At 43.4% G+C, this 18,728-nt stretch overlaps 1 protein-coding gene across 2 annotated transcripts in view; it reads right to left on the reverse strand.

Annotated features, from left to right (window-relative positions):
- The window catches only part of ADAMTS17 (ADAM metallopeptidase with thrombospondin type 1 motif 17), a 159,133-nt gene that overhangs the window by 25,544 nt on the left and 114,861 nt on the right, over positions 1-18,728 (reverse strand). For both annotated transcript variants that reach the window (XM_038146789.1, XM_038146790.1), the window contains 3 exons: positions 16,982-17,139; positions 12,987-13,146; positions 10,994-11,129 (listed from right to left, as the gene is read on the reverse strand). In XM_038146789.1, coding sequence (XP_038002717.1) covers positions 10,994-11,129; positions 12,987-13,146; positions 16,982-17,139 — 454 coding nt within the window. The remainder of the gene's footprint in view (positions 1-10,993; positions 11,130-12,986; positions 13,147-16,981; positions 17,140-18,728) is intronic.

Below are 18,728 nucleotides of genomic sequence, written 5' to 3' on the forward strand. Positions count from 1 at the left end.
CAATCTGTCAGTGAGAGCATGTTCTCTGTAATTACAGGCATTCCTGGATGGAGTGAGGGACTGGAGCAATAAGTGTGCAGCCACTGAGCACCAGAAGGCTCTCATGCCTTTCTCACCAGGCAATTGACCTTCTAGCCTGTTATTCAGGACTGTCATCCAGATCTGTATCCTTACACCATGAATCTTTTACTTGTCACCCAGTCCTGGGCTGTCTATTAAGGGGCCCAAACAAGACTTCTCAAAAATAGGCCCACTGAGAAATACTATTTCATTCTGCTGGAGACTCTGTAATCCAGGTAGAGCAACTTATTTACCACATTTCTTTTGAAGGTGTTGCACGTTACTTCTCTGTAATTAATTTAAAAACTATTTCCCATCTTCCCATTCCTGAAGGGGGGAAAATCAGTTCAGCACCATTTGTAGAAACATCTTCACCTGCTGCAATTGTCCTGAATTAATTTGTGAATGCCATGACTGGCGTGACAGCACTGATGACTGTGCTGACAGTGCAGGCAGAAGCCATTTGGTTTGAGCAGGACTGGGCAGACTGGCCACCTGTCTTTTGTGGAACAGGGCCCTGCTCAAATGTTCCTGTGCATTAAAGCAGATGACTGACACATCTGTGAATTTCTGTTGGTTAAAACAGCTGGTGAGACACCAAACCTGTTTCTCCAGACTGCAGATTTGGTGCATCTCCTTGTCCCAGGGGCTGGTATTTCTCCTATGGAATGGGAAAATGTCAGCTGGGAAATTGAATACTAGGGCTGAAAGACTGACAAAAATAGCCCTGAAGTGCAGAAATCAATGTTCATGAAAATGAATAGCCAGGCCTCCTTGGTATCAGCTGGGCTCTGCCCTGTTGGAGCAAACGTGAGGGAATTATCCACCTGGGGGAAGGAACCTCCTGACAAAGGCCTGGAGGGGCAGAAATGAGTGTGCTTTATGAGCTGAGTGTGAGTCACAAGGCTGGGAAAGGGCTCTGCCCAGGCTCCACTCAGCTAATATTCACTTCAGCACTGTGCTCGCACTGTGATCTACAGCTACTGGCAGAAGAAAAAGGGAAAGGGGCTGAAAGCAAAGGAGAAAGATAAAAATACATTCTTGGCAGAGACTGTCTGTGAGCTTGCACTTAGGATGGGCAGCACACAGCATGCCAACTATTTCCAAGATGCCTTAAGAAGAAAGGTTATGGCTTTCCTTTTAGGAAGGAAAATTCCTTTCTATTATTTTTTGTTTGTTGCTCTTGTGCAGGGGAGAAATCACCTGGTTTCTACCCTGTTTGCTGGTCTCTCAGTACCAGCACAGACACAACAGAGTGTAACTAGAAAACTGGCACAGAAAAAACAAGTATTACCATCATCATGAGAAGAATGATTGCATAGGGAACGAGCTGAAACCCAGGGTACCAATACAAAGATGTGTCTGTGGTGAAAACAATCTCAAGCTTCAGTCATCATTCTCTACATCCACTCCTGATCCCAACCCTGTGGTTACAAGTCAGGTGGGGCAATGCTGTACAGGATCTCTGAAACCTCACAGCCCACTCTGCCCTGCCTGTGACAGTCAAAATATTTAGAAATTAAAGGCTATTTTCAAGTGGTGGTTTTACTTTCACAACCAGGACACAAGTGATATTAAATGTCTGAATAATACTAATAGGTAAAGTAGGTTATTTTCAAAAGCACCAAGGGGACGATGATCACTTTGACCACTGAACTTCATCCTCAGTGAAATCTATGCTTGAATCAATGGCTGGTAAAAACAATCTGGCAAGCAAGTAAAGGTGAGTCCTACATACAGCCCTGGCAGTGCCCTGAACTCCCACCGTTTCCCCAAATTCTCCTTCACAGGCAGCTGAAAATATTGTTTTAGTGCCTGTAACACACAGAAACACTGCAACTATATTTCAACAATGTTCACAACCAATGTGGAAAGACAAAGGATTTATGGATAAAGCGATTAAAGATGAAAATTCCTGCCAGTTTCAAATTTTTGGAAGGAATTTGCAGCAAGATATAAGCAGAATTACTATCTGCAAGCAATATACAAAGAGGGGAGAAAAATGTGATGTGCAAATAGTATCACATTATGGTAACTATTAAATTGCAGCACGGTAGATTTTTGTCTCTACTGTCATTACACCTTCTGAACACTCTGAGTTTGTTTAACAACAAGACCTACTTAGAGGGTGATTTTCTTTAAAAAAAGGAGGTATTTTTCTTACGACAATGTCAAAAATAACTCCAGTGTTCTAACTCCAAACCCCAGGCTGGCTCTGTACTATTAACTAAGCCAATTAACTGCTGTACACTAAGCCCTGTGTATATCATATACAGCATTTGGCCTCCAGTTACACTTTAAGCCTGTAAACTGATCTTAGGGATTGCTTGCCACCAGAGTTCTTTTCAGCTTGGTCTTTCCCTCCCAGGTTATAACCTATCTTCTGTGGGACCAGGGGAGTGCTCCAGCTGGGGTCCCAGGAGAGCCTCTCACTTTGCCAACAAGCACTGATTTACGTGACAAACACACTCATCTTTCTCACAACCACAGGGATGCCTTCATCCCCGGTATTATTACTTTTTGTAATCTTACCTCTACAGAAGATTCAAGAGCTAAGTGATCCCTGCTGGTGGTTAGATTCAGGAAGAAAGTGATGAGCTTTTAAGCAGAGATTTTACCCCAGTCAGTGTCTGTCTTTCTAGCTAAAATATGCCCAGAAGGGTGTGATTTTCAAAAGCTTCAAAAAGCTGGGATGGGCAGGACATGCAATCTGAGAGGGCTGCTCTAAATCTTTGTCTTCTGAGTCTTCCTCAACCTCTGACCTCTCAGTATCTCTTCTGAGGAATTGGGAGTTCTTCTAATCTGCTTTGGCAACACTCATCTGGCAGGCCCCTGGAGCAAACTTGAAATATCTTTTGGAGATTCAGTTCATCATTTGATCTTTCTATGGTCTGGATTAGTTTTTAACCTTGAATTATCTACTCTACCTGCTTGCCTAAGACTCCCACATTTCCCAGGGAAAAAAATTGCCTGCAGCACAATGTACATAAACCCAGGGCAGATGAATGTCTGCAAATGAGGGCTTGGAGCTGAAGATTTGGGAGAAAAAAGTTAGGAAGATAAAATGGATGAAGGCTGAAGGATGGGGGTGAGGGAGTGCAATCAAAAGACATGAGGTCACTTTTCAGAGATTTGCAGCCTCTTATAACATAAAGCCATTACATCTTCTGGGGCAACCCATTAAATTTCCCCTGGTTGTTTCTGCCCTAAGCCCTACAGAAGAACAGTGTTCCACTAACTACACATCCATGCCATGCTCACACAACCCCTCTCTACCTACAGGGTACTTTTGTTGCCTTCCCAATGCTACAGTGGCATTTATTTGCCTGCTTTCACAGTAATAGCTTGATATGAACAAAGACATATTTGCAATAACACTTTTTTTTGTTATTAAACCTGTTTTTTTAAAGCTGGCTCTTACCTACAAGCAGTTTAGAGCCTGTGTTACTGCCGAGTAAAGCATCAGAGGAAACTTCCTACAAAGTATGTCTGAAAAAGCCACGTGACAGAATCATCCCTAAAGCCATGTAATGTGAGGGTTCTGTTTCTAATAGATTTTACTGAAAACCTTTTGGTTTAATGCACAGGTGAGGATAAGTCCATGCCCAGGTAGCACTGGTTGTCTTTAGCACCAGTTTGTGATGCAAAATCACATTGAAGTCGCTCAGTTTTCTGAGGCACCTGGAGGAAACTGTGGCTCTACTGATTTAGGCAAAAGTCAGACCAACTTTCAGCAGGGCCAGGATTTCACATTGGATAATTTTAGCAGGAAGAATTGGAAAGGATTTCTGAGAATCAGTCATGTGGAACTGACAGATATACTTTGCTTACAGCTGTCAAACCAAGCTCATGCTCGACTGTGTAGAAGAAAAGTCTCTTTACAAATGGAATTGTGTTTTCCATGAAACACACAGACACTCTGCTATTGAACTGTCCTCTCCCCACATACTCCTGAAGCTCTCCATCACCTCTCTGCTGCACTGGGCTCAAAACAATCAGGTGAATCTTGTCTTTTGGGAACAGGTTGTGCCACACCCAGTCACTAGAAGGCTTTTGGTTGGTTTTTTTTTTTTTTTGGAGAAAAGTACAAGGAATCTAGTAGAATAATACAGCTGCTGATGTTGAAAGTAGGACTCCAAGACTAACATTCCTGTCTGATTGCCTTTATAAACAGTGCTCAGTAATTTTCCAGTACAGTAGTCATTCTGCTAACAGACTTGCCAACTTTCACTCACACAGGTTTCTTTTTTTCTTTAGTGATTATCATTTTGACAGCTTTTTTTTTTTTCTTTTTCAATTTCCCACCAATAAGATCAGCCATGGAACAATGTTTTATAATTTACATACACCTTGGGAAGTTCTTTTTTCAGATGGAAGCCATTATTCCCTCTCCTCCTCCCCCAGATGAGTAGATCTCTCAGTTTTGTAGGACTCAGTGTGGGGTCAGTGTGAGGAGGTGTCCTGCTGGCTGGCACCAAGGGACAGAATTTCAGCACTCTCAGAGCCCCTCTGCAGTGAGTTTTCCCTACCCATCTCCATGGTAAGTGTAGCTTTAATGGGGCAACTGGTTTCCAGCTCCATTTCCTGCTTTTCCAGGAAGGCAGTGCCTTCTTCTCAGCTCTCAGCACACAATGCAAACTGTGAAGATCATTACAGCAGGCAGCAGGAGGAGTAGATTTCACAATTAAATATTTTGCTAGATTATCCTGCTAATCCTTTTCTGTGGGTTAGAACGGCACTTGGCCTGAAGAGCTTCAAAACAAAGCAGCACAGATCATGTAACATTTTAAAACAAGGCAATGGTCAACCACAATGTTGGTGAGTCAAACTCTGGGAAAGAAGTGATGGAAGCCAGCCTGGGTGTTTACACCAAAGCTAAGGGACCTGTCTCATGACTCCATGTGGAAAATAATGCCAAATTAACTCCTGCTCCAGCAAATTATCTTGGATTGTTTGATGTAAATGCATTTAGCAGTAGCCAAAGAGCACTTTTCATTCTACACTGTCTGTTCCCCAGCCTTCTCTGCCAGAATTGCTCCACTGAGTTGAGTAGCTGGATTTGCTGGAAGATACAAACAAATTGTCTTTCAGTGGCTAATTAGCCACAGATTGGTACTTGATGACCTGCCTACAACCTGCAGCACTGGAGTTTTTGTCTCCTTTTGGTGCATGGGGATCACCATCAGCTGACCTGGGCCCCAGATGTGCCCACAGCAAGATATCAGCCACCTCTCACAAAGGTGCCCGGGAGTGTCTCAGGTTTTCTGGACTGCAGAATTTTGGCTTTTGCTTCTGCAAGGCCCAGGGGAGCCCTGCTGCAGGCAGTGCCCCGAGGAGCTGCCACCAGAGCGCAGCATTCCCTGCTCCAGCCCCTCCAGCACAGTCCTGGCAAATTCATTAAGCTCAAGCTGATTCTGGAGATCCCAACTCCAGCTTTGGGAAGTACTTCAAAATGAGCTCTTACGTGGTGCCTCCTTGGATCAGAGGGTGCTAACATTACTATTGATGCCAGATTTCCAGGCTAAAGTGAAACCCTCCCCACGGCTGCTCTTTCTTTTCTTTTTTCTTTTTTTCATGTAACCAAATCCAATGCACATCAAAGATGTTTCTCAGCACAAGGCACAGACAAGGGTTTGAACCTGCTGGCATTGAACCTTATGGATGATAAACTGCATTAATGAAAGGACTGACCCATTTCGAGCCATTAAATGTCCAGCTCAGCCCCCTCAGTTAATAAACACCCACATCCCTCCAGTTCAGTGCAATTTCTATACAGCCCTGGGAGTAATTTGCTGACGTTCTCCATCATATTGTTCCCCCCAAATTCTAGTATTTGCAAGACAACCACTTCACAAGAGAAATCTGAAATTGTTTTGCTCCCCATCTACCTGTGATGAGAACACACAGAAATAGGGTGCAAACAGCCCAGGGAGACAGACTGATTTCTGTATTACTCTGCTTTCTGTATTCCTGGGCTGTTAAACAGAGCACTGTCACAGGGTGAAGTCTAGAGGGCAGGGTGGACTCTCAGATACACACCCTAAGCCTAAATCAGACCAGGAATCGAAGCAATGGGCACTATCAACCACTACACACTGAGGCACCATTATTTTGGCATTCCCCAGCCTTTGGATATGTTTTTGAGCTGCTCAGCCAACTGGGGCCTTGACTGACTCTTAGAATTGGCTTCATTTTCCCCCAGTGGGCACACACTGATGTGGTGTGTGAACCCTTGGGGAGCCTGGTGCTGGATTCCAGCCCACAGATGGAAAAAAAAAGGGAAAGAGAAAAAAGAGAGAAGGAAGTGATCCATGTAACCACAGAGCTGACCTCAGCAGCGTGCCAGCTTTTAGAGCTGATTTGGAGGGCAACAATAATCAAGGACACAGGGTAAAAGGATGCAAGATAGGCTTCCTCCAGGCAAAACTTATTGGCTGCATTTCTCTGACTAAAATAACTGGTTTTCCAGACAAAGGAAATGTGGTAGATTTAATCTGTTTGGTGAAGAACTCCTTTTGCTGCATGGGAAATGCTTACTGGTGACATGCTGGGAAACAGAGATGTAATTGTGTAATTCACAGAGAGGCGAGGGCTGGCCTCCCATCTACCTTTAGTGCTGCAAAGGAGGATCAGGTATGAAAGAAATTTAGGTCAGTTACTAGTGGGCTTCCTGAAAGGTCTGTCTTGCATTTGATCTAATTTAGTATGCTCTGTAATGAGCTTGGCACAAAAAAGAAGAAAACTGCTGGAAAATTGAAGAAAATGCTGACAATACAAAGCCTAGAAGCAGTGTCAATGCCTCAGAGGATCAGGATGTCAAACAGGAAGAACTGAATAACCTTCAGTATGCAATAACAAAACTAGGATGGAAATAAACAGCACACAGTGCAAGGCTGAGGGCTCAGGGACCAATAACAAGCATTTCTCTGTTAAAGTAGGGTTCACACAATGAAATAAATGAGGAGGAAAACATCTCGAATGATTGTAAGCCACAAATATGATGCAGCCATGAAAAAAGCAATAAGAAGTTAAAGTAATGGATTTAGCCCAGAAAAATGATTGAAGGAGGAGATACAATGGTTTGTTGTGTCCTGTGGCAAATAGCCCAAGGCTGAAAGGAAGGGAGGGAAAATACTCTGTAAGAAGAGGAATGGAGCTGATGCACAAAAAAAAAAAAAGCTGAAAAAAAATGACAGTAAGTAACTTAGGCTGGAAATAAAAGGTTCTGACCCACATGAACAGCAAGGTCAAAGGAGAGCCTTCCAGTGAGGGAAGGAGCCTGTGGAAAAAAAGCTCAGCTTATAGAAAGCAGTCTAAGATATGCTGCTGGTAGTAGCAGAAAACTAACCCTTGGGCTCGGGAGATATTTTCAAGTCCTGAACAGTGAAAATAAGTGCTCAGGGTCTCCTGTGGTTTTCTGTAGATGCAGCCAGGGATTTCTGGCATTTATGCTGCTGTTCAGCATCCACGTAAGAACACCAAATATTCAGTAGGCCCCTGAAAGGACTTAACCTCTCCTAGAATCTCTTACGGCAAAGAGGAGAAAAATTACCAGCGTTTGCACACAGTCCATTACAAGTCCAACAGTTGGGGAATTTCATGTGGTTTTGGTGCTTTTCCTGCGTTGGAGGGGAGCAGTTTCATAGCCACAGCCCCAGCCATGCATGCAGAAGTGTGTGGCCACTGGCCGAGCTGTGTTTTCAGTGAAAACAGCTGATGGGATCTGTGATTTGTGAGCCTGGTGCCAGCCCCAGGGCTGGCCCTGCCGCTGTATTTGGGTCGGTGCTGGGCGTGCTGGAAGCGACCCATACGCGTCGCATGCAGGAATCCAGATTCCATCTGGTTACAGCAGGGTTTTGTAAAAAATACCTAAAGAGCTAGGCAAAGGATTAGAATAAAGAGGTGCTAATAGGGTGCAGTTGGGACAGGAAAGGAAGCTGTAAAGAATTTAATGGAAAAAGAGGGTCAAGGAACATAAAAAATAAAATAGGAAGAAAAAGAAGCATTTTTTTAAAAGGTGAAAGAGTAACAATAATAAAGAATGAAAGATTCTTTTCTTTTTGCCAGTTTCAACAAAATCCTTAAGAAAATTCTCTTCTCTGACGTTTAATTTTAAAACATGCCAGTGTATCCAATCAAGTTTTAAATCCTGCTTTGTTTTCCTCAGATGCTGGGTTGCAGTTGGAGAATTCCAATCTTCTCCTTGGCCTCATGAAAGTACTGTCCCCTGCCCTACATTATTTGGCTCTCCTGAGAGGTGGCTGAAGTTCAAAGGGATATATAATTTACAAAGCACTTTGGGATCGTGCTGGAGGAAAGACACTGTTATTAATAACATACCCTTTATTCCTCCTGATCACTTTATAAATGTGGGTAACTATTTTTTTTTTATTTTTATTACAATCTCAACAGCAACAGCCTCTTCCTCCACTTAAATAATGCGATCTCACCCCATCCCAAAGAGTTTGCAATCTAGCTTATACATGGACTGCAAGAGGAAACAAAGGGACAGTGTGGGGTAGGGAATTAAAGTCACTCATCCCATCCAAAAGTGAAACAGAGACTGAGTGTCCTCTGACCCAGTCCTGTGCTGGCCAAAAGACTCCTTTCTAGAGATAAATACCCTGAAAGGTGAGTCTCCTAAATTTTGAGTGAAAGTGCAAATGCAATTCAGAATGCACAAAACAGAGCTGGTTTACTAGAGAAAGGAAAGCATTGTTCCTTCTCCTGAACTCAGGTGAAGGGCTTAGGTCTGAGTGGAAATGGGAAAGGACCTTATTGTAACAAGATGCTACAATAATTTTACTCGAAACCCTAAAACAAATTCAGGGCTCATAAAAAAAGCATTGACATGGTGAAAGAGAATGGTTTCTTTAAGATGTTCTTGGTCAGAGAATATGCTAAGCATGCTTTTCTAATGTCTGGGTGGGCAAACGCAAGTGGAAATTTAAATTCTACAGAGGCACAGAGAATGTGCTTCTGAAAATGTTTCCAGTTAAATGCATGTTAAGTGTGAAAGTGTACTCTACACGGAGGGAGTGAGGGAGTGTGGTCTATCAGATCATCAGCAAGGATTCTGTGGCCTTTCCAGGTTCTAAGTACATTCAGTGTCTGCTGTCATTGCTCTGAAAAGAACGGGCCAACGAGAGTGTCCCTGTGCCAGAGCTGACTGCAGCTGGGCAGAACTGTGCTAAGCTGTGCCCATAAACTGCTGGCTCCACACAGAAGAAGAGAGACCTTGGAATAACACTAAGGGCTGGACCCAATTCCCCTGAGGAACACAGGCTGGGTACAGGAGCAGAGTAATCCTTTCTCAGGGGGTTTTTTGTGCTGCCCTGGACAGGCAGCAGTGCCATGGTGGGAGGGCAGCAAAGAGACCTCCCCAGGGGCTCAGGGTCACGGGGATCCCTCAGAGCACACTGTGGGTCTCAGGGCCGTGACATGGCCAGAACTTCCCATCCTTGCTCTCAGCTGGTACAGGCAGAAGCTGCCCACAACTTCCAGAACTTTTAAAGTTGCTTTTCTTCATCTCTACCACCTGGAACCCCACCTATACCTGCCTGGGCTCACTCCAGTCTACTCCTGACAGCTTTCCAAAAAGGCTGGGAGAAATACTTCATGCCAGAGCAGCAACACAAGCAGATGCTTTTTGTTTCTTTCTGAGAGAGTGACATGACAGAAATTCCAGCCTCACTGGACTTCTTCACTGGACTTCCTTCTTCAAGGAAACAGTTGTTTCCTTGAAGCCATTGGGCTTTTGGCTCTCCTTACACACCAGAATATCTTATTATACTTTTCAGTACTGCAAGCTGCACAGCCAATATTGTAGCAGCAATAACAGGCAGTGCAGACAGAAACTGAAACCTGAACCAGCCTTATTGATGGATGACCTGACACTGCATTTCCCTGCTCCAGGGCACTTTAATCAGAGTGCAGGTCTAATTAGAAGGATGTGTGCTGTTTGCTGTTCCCTCCATTGTTTCTGCCAGCACGATTAGCTTTGCAGGTGCATTTCCCTGGCTTGTCTGATTATTCAAGATGCAGCAGCCAGCAGGTTGGTTTGAAGATGCATTTTTAGATATTGTTCAGCTTTATCTGAAATTGATTTTATCACGGAATATTGTGAGTTGGAAGGAACCCAAAAGGATCATTGAGTCTACCTCTGAAGTGAATGGCCTATATATGGATCAAACCCCTGATCCTGGTGTTATTCTAACTACTATCAAAATTGGAGTTTTATACTACTCTACAATGCTAAACATCACTGCAGAACAAGAGTGAACATTTTTTGTCAGCCAACAAACGAAACAAATTAATTTACTTTCCTGTCTTTTGTCATTTTGACCAGAAATGTCTTTTTTAATATAACACAGATCAAAATAATTTCAGCTAAAAGTGCTTGCCAAATTAAAAAAAAAAAAAGATATTTTTATTATTGTTAGAGATCTCTAATAACTAGTGAGGAGAAAAGCACCCTTACTGAGGAAAACATCTAAAATGTGTTTCATCATAATTTAATTTATTGACCTCAGGTTTTTGTAGTACTGTTTGACAGTTAATCAGACCTCATTCTGTGCTGATTCAAAAAAAAGAAAGGTTAGATATGCAGTTGTCTACTCTTGTCTAACTTTATACGGTAAGTTCTGTCTCCCAGGAGGCAACCAAGGGGAAAAGAAAACCATCCCCAAACAATGTATGAAGGCAGCCTGCATGGAATCTGGCCTTACTGACCACAAATTAAATGGGCTTTGTCTGAGGTAATGAAAATCTGACCTGTTCAACAAAAGGAAATGAATATTACAGCTGCTTACTGTGGCTAACAACGTGTCCCAATACTTTGAGACATTTTCACTGTGTTCACCAGATGGAGGCTTTGGAAAAGGGCAGTTTCTGAAGGAAAAGGATATTGGTTTTAGTGTTTTTAACTCCTTACCGTGACTGGCAGGGGTGTGTGTTACATTTCCTGACCTGGGGCTCGGGGCGGGTCACTCGCTGGCAGTCACTGTCATTCACCAGTGTCATGGTCTTGTTAATGATCCGAGTGCAGGACACGATGGTTTTCCTCTCACCTGGAAGCCAAATCAAAAAGAACTCAGAACAAAACCACCTCCACTCATCAACCAAAACTCAAAAGCTTGGAGCTCCCTGCTCCCTCTACCAGATGTACTCTACCACCTCTGCAAGAAATCTTACTCTCCACTCTGCCAGACCTTTGTACTGGCATGTTTTGGGGTGTTTTTTTTTTTCAAAAAAGCTACAAATCTTTCCCCAGTAATCATGCAATTGACTGTTTCACATGAGCAGCAACTTGGGCTTTCTCCTTCTAGTGTTTAATGTGGAAAGGAGCTTTAAAACAATTTGTTTTCATTTCTGGTTCCTCCTCCACAAGTAGCTGTGCCCTGTCATCACCTCGGGCAGATGTGCTGAAATCACACGACCTCCCACCCCCGATAATGTGACTGATAATGACAGGACAGCTGCCTCCTGCTGCTCCCCAGGCAGGAAGTCAGGATGAAAAGGACTGACAGAGGTTCAAGAGTCATTAACTGAGCTTGTTCATATTTCACAAAGAGAAACTAAAGCCACCAAAATAAATTATTTCTCATCTCCTGCTCCTCCAGATATACTGCTTTAAAATCCTTGTGGCAGGAGGCATCTCAGGAGGAACCAGCACTTCTCACATGAACTGTGCACCAGGAGTTCCTTTCATCCAGTGTGGCCCTCAGGGTTCAGCTTTCCACTGAGTGGCATCAGGAAAGCTGGGCCGCAGGGAGCATGACAGTGACCAGATGTGACAAGGAAAGTGCTACTCCTGCTCTGTGTGACTTTGTCTCACTGCTAATTTTGCTTTCTCAGGTTTGTTTTCTAACCCTGAGTCTGCGTCAGATTGAGTTTATTCACCATCTGCAGCTGAAAATAAAAATAACTCATGTTCTGTTAATAAAAAATATGCAAACATCTGTATGGAAAGGAGAAAGGCCCTTCCCAGCTTGGATAAGTAGCAAAAGCATTGGACAACTAAAAGAAAAGATCAATTATCAAGCTAGTACTGGTGGGAGCCATGCTGGAATACACTGATTTGATTCAAATTTGTAACAGGCTTACAACAAAAATCAGAAGAGCCACAAATAAATTTCCTTTTCACTCCTGTGAGGGTTTAATGGCTTGAAAATTATTATTTTAATGCACTAGTAAAAGTGTCTATTCCAAAGTTAGTCCTATTTACAGAAAAAAATCAGTAATTTCAGTGCACTGAGGGCAGTGAGCCTGTAAATGTGAAGATGAGCTCTTCCCTCCTGTCATGTCACATCATAAATAACTGAGTCTGCTGGTGAAGACAGACTGCCCAGAACGCTTGGAAACTATCTGTTTTCCTCAGGGAACAACTACTTCTTCCAGCACTGCAAATGCAATGGACAGTGCCTGACAAAGCAACAAAGCAGTCTCTGGTTTCACAGCACCAACTCCCCCAGGGCCCCAGCAGATCTGTCTGGGCACATCCAGGGATGCTCTGGGAAGGGAGCTTTGCCACGCGCTCCTGGATGGGAGCATCTGATGCAGATCTCCAGGAGCTGTCCCAGCAGCACTGCCCCGCTCCATCCCCGGGGAGGGAAGGGCCTTTCCCTGAGCGTGCCTGGACACCTGTGAGATGCTGCTCCAGGAATGTGGTGGGGGCTGGAGGCGTGGGGCTGCACACAGAATCCAGGTGCAGCTCCAGCCTGCGGTGACAGAGCAGTGTCCCTGCCAAAAGGCTGGCTGGAAATTAACCATGGGGACGGGGATCAGAGCAGGGAGAGCCAGTGAGAACAGCTTTCATTGAATTCATTATGGCAAAGTCCATTTTCACGGCCAATTTCCACCTCTCCTGTGGCTGGAGGCTGCAAACACCACTCAGGGATTCTCACCAAGCTTCCTGGTGTCCCTACCTCCTCCACACTGCACGCTGCATCCTTCCCATCCGCTGTGTGTCCAGATGTACAAGGAATCCTGCTGCTTTTCTGGCTCGCTCCTGTTTTCAGCAGTATAGTTTACAGGGATGGTGTATTCATAATGAATTCCATAATTCTGGTCGTGGAATAACAGCACCTGGTTCGGCAGGAAAAGAGAAGCTGTTGCAACACACTGTGCTGGGAGAGCCAACAGGCTGAGATAGCACTGCTGGAAATGCTGGCTCAGGAAAAAAATCCCTAAAATATAAATACCTTGTGAAAGGCAACCAAACCTTTATCTAGAAAACTTAAATTACAATGGTACTGGTAAAATAGGGCAACTGCAGGAGCAAGAACTGCTTATAATTTGTGAATATTTAAAGCAGCACAGGGATGTCTAAACCTGGAATTCAAAGCATAACTTTCAGTCTTGCATGTGATCAGCAGGACACTGGCTATTCAAAGAGAAAGCCAACAGGAAGCATTAAATCAGCACTTTTCATATACCAACTATTTTAAAAAGCATATAGAGCTAAACATGTGAAAGAACAAGGTGATGCTTCTCAGAGCAAAACAACTGCTGCACAAAAAGTCCCTTGTCTCCTGGTGAATGAGGCACTCAGGGCAAGCATGACTATTCCTGCTGACAAGCTGTAGCAGCAGGGTTTTGTGTCTCAGAAAACTGTGGATGACAAAAGAAAGTCATACTTCTGGCAACATATATTTTCATCCCTGCATATTGCTAGAGGAAGGTGAAACCTGCTTCCAACAGCAGGCTACTTCCTATGGAACCACTTGTGATGTCTCTGGTGTTATTACTCCAAAATTTCCTGACTGTTAAGAAAGGAACAGAGAAAAATGTTTATGTTTTCACCATAGGCAGATGAGAGTACTGGTCCTGTTTTGATTTACATGTTGGACTTCATTTGGATCTCACTTTCCCTGGCTTGAGTCAGAACTGATTGGAAGATATCCCATGGAGAACAGGGTCCATGGAAGCTGAGTAACCACAGTATCAACAAATGCCATAGAAGTACTACTGTAGTGTTCACGCTGTGGCTTTAAACTTACTTATGCTTATTATCCCATGATTTGAGCAGCATTGGACAGGTGAATTGTGCTGTCTTTTGACACCTACTAAAACAGGAGCAATGCCTTATCAAATAAAGGCTCTCATAAGTGGAGCAAGCAGCTGCCCGTTTGAAAAAAGACAAATTTACAAGTGCTATTATCCCCCAACAATAATTGTTTCCCCTTCAGATTTGCACAATCATTCCTACTTAACCAATAATCTGACTGTCATGAGCTCGTTTAACCACACAAATGTGCTGAAAGAAGGGGTCCTGGCAGCCTGGGCTGTGAACACTGAGGGGGCTCCACAAACTCAGCACCCATGAGCTGCTCTGCACAGGGCAGAACCCCGGGCAGATGAGCCTCTTCCAGAGGATGTGGGGAACAAAGACATGATTTTGCTTCAGCTACAGAGGGAGCCTCACTTCCAGGACTGAATACCAGGGTTGAAACCAGCCAGCCATCACTACAATTTCAAAGACCAATATTGATTTTTTTAAACACAATTCAAACACCAGGCAGGCAGTGAGCTTGAGCCCTGCTCTGGCTTTCTTGAATGCAGGAGATACAAACTCCTGTTCTAAAGAACTGATCAGTCAGCCTTGTCTAAAGCCCCCTTCTGCTCTGGGAGTGTTTGGTTGTCCTCTGTTGCACAAGGAGGACTAGCACAAGCCTACTTACACAAACATCAGTTTCTCCAAGAAATACACGCACAGCAATGCACTTGGAGAAATGCCTCAAGTATTAAAAACCAGCTCCTAAAAAGAAATCCTTATTATCTCAATATGGGTGCGAGACTAGTGAATCTAAAGGCCCATATGAAACCAATTTCATGCAATTTCGTAGCCATATATAATTGGGGGGTGTGTGTATGTGTGTATAATTGGTTTCAAATGCAGGTCACAATGGATTGACTGAAGCTTCTGGCTCTTTGTCAGTCCAGTGTATTCCACCACTGTTTGAACAACAGTTTCCTATTTAGAGGGAACTGGTAACCATCCTGCCTTTCTTGTGTTGAAAGAATGAAACCCACCACCCTGTATCAAGGAAAAAAAATGTATCTGATTTGAAGCAAAGACTTCATGTGTCCTTTGTTTACCACTGGCAGTGATTTAAAACCACATGTTTTTTAATGGTCTGGTAATTTTTACATTATTCATTTTTAATAATTTCTGTGAAGAAAGGTGAAGAAGGAACATTTCCTCTGCTTATGTCTGCTGAAAGGGCCTGTCTGTATTGGGACAGGACACTCATGGAGAAGCTCAAAGTCACTCCTATGTTAGCTACCTACTCCTTAACGAAGGAGAACTGAGCATTTCTTTAAAACCAAAGCTCTGCTGATGCTGAGGTTCACAAAATGCCAATATCCAGATTTTACTGCAGTGGACCTCAAGCCAGTAATGCCCCGGAAGGTTCCAGGAGCTGTCAAAGGAACCCTGCACAGCATCTTCCCAAACGGTACCTGTGCAACTCCTGTTTCTCACATGAGCTTGGGAAGACCTTGGCAGTACAAGGTACTTTGTCAGAGTCCTGGTTTCAGGAGGGAAGGCTTGTGTTAAGGCCAAAGTCAAGAAGAAGCTGATGTTTCTGATGGTGAAGAAGGTGTAATACACCTTCTGCCATACACCTCCTTTGAGTGGGCACACCCTGGACTAAACGGGTGAGCCAGGAAGGCGCTGGTGTGCTCAACCCTGCACCTCTGACTATTCCAGCTGTAACCTCTTTGAATCCAGCTTTACACTGGTCTGTGAGCCCATAAACTCACTCATCTGTCTGAGGAAAGCAAAGAGAAAACCCCTCATGTTCCTGTGCAGCAGATTTTGACACCAAGAAGGTACTGACAAAGTGGAGTATTACTGTCAGCTTTTTGTGTGTGTGAAAAGTTCAGGCATCTTTGGAGCTTTTCAAACTGGGTCAGGAAGTGTTGCACAATGAACACCAGCAAGCCAAAAAAATCAGGTGAGGGAAGGGAGAGAATGCTGATTTTTAGCAGTGCTTACAGATAGCCTTCAGAGAACAAACATGGCAAAAAGTCACAAGGAGAAGAAACAGCACAGAAAAAAATGGAATAGAATAAAAAAGTTACAGGAAACAATGAAAAACCAATATACTTTCTATGCAACCCTTGCTACAGAACCTGTAAAACCTTCTGCAGACTTTTAAACAGGAACAGATATATGAGACAGGAATTATCACAGCTGTCTCACAAATACAAATGTTAAGGTTACACCAGCATTAAGGGACTGGCCCCTGGGTCACCCCATCACCCACCAGTGACAGCTCTAGGACCACAGTCCTGCTCTTGTCACCCCTGTGGACTTCTCATTCATGTTCAGCCACATGGCTGTTCATAAAAAATACCAAGGGTTAACAGAAGGGCTATGCTGAACATTAAGAAAAAATGTCAAAAAGCACCTTAAACTACATACAATCAAAAAAACAATACAGAGAAAACAAAGAACATTTCTGCATGTAATTAAGTCATTACTTAGATTTAAATTCACATATATCATCTGCGCATGCTAGATCTGCACCTCTTCCGTAAGAGAACCGAGTACTTAAACACAGAATACATTCTGGCATAAGATGAAAAGACATTTCAGCAAATATGCTTTTATGTGTGTGATCAGGTATGTCCAAGAAATAATTCAGGTCCTTGGGAACCGACATCCTCTAGAATGGACCTGTCTGTGACACATTACAGCGATTTCCTGCACTAGACATGAGCTAAATGAACACAGCCTGTTCTCCCAGGATGGAGCGTCACTTCTTGAGTGATGAGCTGGGCTTCTCCAGCCCCGGCAATGCTGCAAAAGAACACTGTGGTGAGGAAGCAAACAATCAAAATTTAACTTTCAGCTAGGATATAAACCCTTTCTGTTGCATCACTTAAGAAACACAAACAAAGGATATAAAGTTACCATCAAGTGCAGTGGTATTTTAGTTGGTCCTTTGGCAGAGATTTTCTCCCACAGCCCCCTTCGCACGTACCGGACAGTGGTGCCTGCGATCTGAAACTCACCAGGAAGCTCAATTTTCCAGTCGCTGTTAATGGATCTCTTACTGGAATCTTTTAAAGCTGGAATGAATCAAACACCATGGAATGAAATGCAAGCAAATTTGTAATTACAATACAGACTACTGAGCCTTTGTCTCAAGGTACCACAAGCACAAGATGCAGAAACCTTGTAATGGATGTGAGCTTAAGAGAATAAAACCCCCCACCACTTTTAGATGGCCCATTGTGATGTTTCCAACTTGGATATATATTCTGTACTTCAGCTGATGAAGGTATTTTGAAGAATTAACAAAAAATTCATAGATCATTTATCTCTACACTCTGCTACTCTCCTTTTAAATGCAACAAGACAACTTTGCAATTTAGTTTCCAAGCAGAATTTTCTTTCCATTTCCAGATTTTGAGACCACATTTTCCTAAACTCTCCTTGAGAAAAAGATCACTCCAATCTTTGTTGATACACACACGAAGATTTGCAAATGCAAAATACAACTGATGCTGTGTTTGTGTGTGCTCCATAACCAAACATTGAAAATTAATGAAAAAAATTGACATTCAACTGTCACAGCTGTAAAGAGAAGTCAAGTCACAAAGCAGGAGCTGGTCAGTGGGCAAAATGTGAACTTGGCACCCTCTTTTCAGAGTCCAAGTGCTGGACACAAATGCCTAAGGTGCTGTAGGGTCACACCCATCCTGTACCTCTGTGCCTCACTAAGGTCAACATGGAAAGCTTAACTTCAGAAGGAAGATGAATATTGAGAAGAGAAGATACTTGGAGTTGTACGTCCTTTCTTCCAGCCTAACTATTGCATCAGGATCACTGATGTCCTTCAAACACTCAAAGACAACTCCAGCCATAAGGGCATCACATTACTGTTGACTCATCAGTGGAATCTGATCAAGGGATTGATGTGTTTTCTGTGTTAGAACAGAAGCAGAGTTATCCAGATGTTGGTGTGATGCACTGAGGGAAGAGAAAATTGGCAGACCCTGCTGCAGCAGAAAGTGCCAGGCCCCTTTGTGGAGATCCATTCACTGTGATCAAATCTGCCCTGACAGCAGACAGACAGAATAACCCACGTGTTACTGGGCTTCCTTAGTTCAAGGTTAACTGTGTCTTTTGGCTAAGCCTTTAACAAGATGTTTTTTTAACCTCTAGCATCTCATGCCTATTTTATTCTCTTCCAGTAAAGAACTTTGCTCTCACTTAACTGAGTGTGTTGCAAGAAGGTAAGAGAAGCTGTTTAAAGCCTTTGGAAGTCAATAGGAAATCTCCTATTGTCATCCCTTTGGATCAAGCCTCCCTCCTGGGTGTGTTTAGGATATATATCATATATATATATGTAAAAAATTTGTGATGTCTGAACTCTGGGGAATCTGGAGCAAGTGGAGGTCACAATGTTCTCTGTATCTGCATGTGCCTTTTTGAGGACCTGTACACTGGAAATCCTGGAAAAAAGGTGGATATCTCTCCTACTGCACACAACCTTCCTGACAGCTCTCAGAGTCCCATGAGAGGCTCCAAAATCAGGGTGAAGGGGAACTGAAGTGGGAGAATATTTTTTCTGAGGAAAGTTTCCTCTGGCACACAGCCCAGGGGTAAGATGGTGTCCTGGCATTTACATGCTGCAGCAATGTGTCTCTCCCTG

The sequence above is a fragment of the Motacilla alba genome, chromosome 10 (assembly GCF_015832195.1).
Source record: "Motacilla alba alba isolate MOTALB_02 chromosome 10, Motacilla_alba_V1.0_pri, whole genome shotgun sequence".
Taxonomy (NCBI): domain Eukaryota; kingdom Metazoa; phylum Chordata; class Aves; order Passeriformes; family Motacillidae; genus Motacilla; species Motacilla alba.